The 2500-nt window shown below is 47.6% G+C and overlaps 3 protein-coding genes across 7 annotated transcripts in view; 1 reads left to right on the top strand and 2 right to left on the bottom strand.

Annotated features, from left to right (window-relative positions):
• nfkb1 (nuclear factor of kappa light polypeptide gene enhancer in B-cells 1) overlaps positions 1–2500 on the bottom strand; it is a 1201612-nt gene that overhangs the window by 204811 nt on the left and 994301 nt on the right. The window lies entirely within an intron of this gene.
• The window catches only part of sqstm1 (sequestosome 1), a 585288-nt gene that overhangs the window by 66808 nt on the left and 515980 nt on the right, over positions 1–2500 (top strand). The gene's annotated exons all lie outside the window — the stretch shown is intronic.
• LOC116060836 (TBC1 domain family member 9B) overlaps positions 1–2500 on the bottom strand; it is a 34709-nt gene that overhangs the window by 28656 nt on the left and 3553 nt on the right. For all 5 annotated transcript variants that reach the window (XM_031314585.2, XM_031314588.2, XM_031314586.2 and 2 more), the window contains exon 3: positions 2188–2419. In XM_031314585.2, the coding sequence (XP_031170445.1) occupies positions 2188–2419 (232 nt within the window). The remainder of the gene's footprint in view (positions 1–2187; positions 2420–2500) is intronic.

Raw genomic sequence — 2500 nt, 5'->3', positions numbered from 1 at the left:
ACAAGTCCCCAGCGGTCCGCTGCGTGTACGTATGAGGCCATCTCCACCTCATCCATCTGTGAGGTTGTCAGCTTTGTGTCTGCCTGGCTCAGAGCGCCGTTCAGCAAAAAGCCACGAAGCTTAAAACGCTCTCAAAAGTTAGCGTTGGCTGCTTCTGGCTAACCGTGATGACTCTGCTGCAGCCTCTGTCACGGCCGTGTGGAGCCTGTGAGAAGGCGGCGTCGCTGTCAAATCTGTCCCTGGGAAAAGTAACGCTGCACCGAATTGAAAAAGGAACTACGTTTCGTTACCAAATCTTCAGTAGTAGCGCGTTACACTACTTTTTACCCGAAAAAGTAGTTACGTTACTGTAATGTGTTACTTTGTACACCCAACACTGGTGAGATGCTAGCTCACTTCTCTCAGGCCAGCTTAATGAAGAGCACGTGTATGCGCTGGCTCTTTTCTCCCTCCCATTTAAAGTGTGCATGTGGGAACCCTGAGTTGCTGTACTGATGTAATGTGTGTTGTACACAGGTATGCATAATAAACTTCCTGTCCAACTGGCAAAGCAGAAGATGTCTGTCGTCCATTACTACACACAGTCAAATTAAAGGAGTGTCAGGCCAGACCGGCTACTTTAATACTAGATTATAAACTCTGTTGGAAGCCACGTATAGATTATATCAGAAGGAATATATATATATATATATATATATATATTCCTTATATACACATATATATGGTGGGTGGGGTGGTACGGTTCGGTTCTTATCACAGTTTTTGGTTCTGTACGGTTCTTGTTATTTTTTCTTTTAATCTTTACCACTCCAGAGATATACTTCAGCATATGATATGTAGCTTAATTATCCACAATGTAGGACACAGTATTAAATAATGATATAGTTCTATCATGTAATCATGCACAGACTGAATCTGACTGGACTTTGAGCCCATTACTGGGACCGTCTCTGAGGAGAGCTGGCTGAGATGTTGATACAGCGAGAGGGAAGACGACCATGATTTCAACATGCTTTTCACTTATTTGGCAAGAAAAGGAGAATGTGTATTGCTATCTACAGGAACTAATGTGCATTTTTAGCACATGAAGATTGAAATATTACAGAATATCAATTGAAATAACTTGCATTCATCAAACTGCCAACCTCAGTGTAGCTCTTACAGAAATGTACCCTTTAAAAGAAAGAGAGAGGAACTCTTACAGCTCCGTCTTTTGAATAAGTCAGAATACGTTAAACATAAAACAGTTAACATTGTTAGTTAACGTCCTATTCTGGCCTGGCCTGGCCTGGCTTGGCCTGGCCTGGCCTGGGACACACAGTCATATGCTTTGATAAAGGACTTACTGGACTTATCATTGGACTCACAATAACCAGCGTAGCTGTCAGGTCCTCCGCTCTGGTTTTTCCTGCATCCACTGTGTGTGTGTGTGTGTGTGTGTGTGTGTGTGTGTGTGTGTGTGTGTCAGTCGCAGGATCTAAACAGCAGCTGCTTCAGCGACTTCAGAGTGAGAAATCATTACAGTACATTGATGTTAAATGTCTACAGGTTGGCAGGACGGTCTGAAATGTTTTCACGGTCTTTAGCTGTACGTTTAGTTGGTAACTTGTCCACACCTCTTCTTTAGCGTGAAAGGGAACACACGGTCTGAGGTCACGTACGGCGCCTGACGGGCACGAGGCTACATTGCGCACGCATCGAACCGCGCGACACACACACGCTCCGAACCGAGACAAGAGGAGCGAGCGGTTCGGATGTTTTTTCATGAACTGTACCACCCCTAACACACACACACACACACACACACACACACACAGACACACACACACACACACACACACGCAGACACACACACACACACACGCAGACACGCAGACACACACACACACACGCAGACACGCAGACACGCAGACACACACACACATACACACAGACACACACACACACACACACACACACACACACACGCAGACACGCAGACACGCAGACACACACACACATACACACAGACACACACACACACACACACACACACACACACACACACACACACACACACACAGACACACACAGACACACACACACACACACACACACACACACACACACGCAGACACGCAGACACGCAGACACACACACACAGACACACACAGACACAGACACACACACAGCCCTGGAGGGTCTTACCTTCCTTCCCCAGCAGGAAGGAGTAGAAGCAGAGGTGGTTGATGGACAGGTAGAGCCAGCCCTGCCGCGGCACGCGGCCCTTCCAGAAGCTGCACGAGTAATAGTTGACCAGCTTCTCTTCTTCAGGCATCCCAAACAGCCGCCGCATCTTCAGCTCCGCCTCCCGAAACTTCCCACAATCCTCCTCTGGCTCCTCGCCCTGCTGCAGACGCTTCTCCTCCGCGATGATGCCCTGCAGGGACAGGAAGTGACATCATTTACTGGCCATAACGCTGCAGGAACAGGAAGTGGCATCACACACTGGCAACATGCG

This window comes from Sander lucioperca, chromosome 1 (genome assembly GCF_008315115.2).
Source record: "Sander lucioperca isolate FBNREF2018 chromosome 1, SLUC_FBN_1.2, whole genome shotgun sequence".
In the NCBI taxonomy this organism is placed as follows: domain Eukaryota; kingdom Metazoa; phylum Chordata; class Actinopteri; order Perciformes; family Percidae; genus Sander; species Sander lucioperca.
This window is presented reverse-complemented; position numbering and strand designations above follow the sequence as displayed.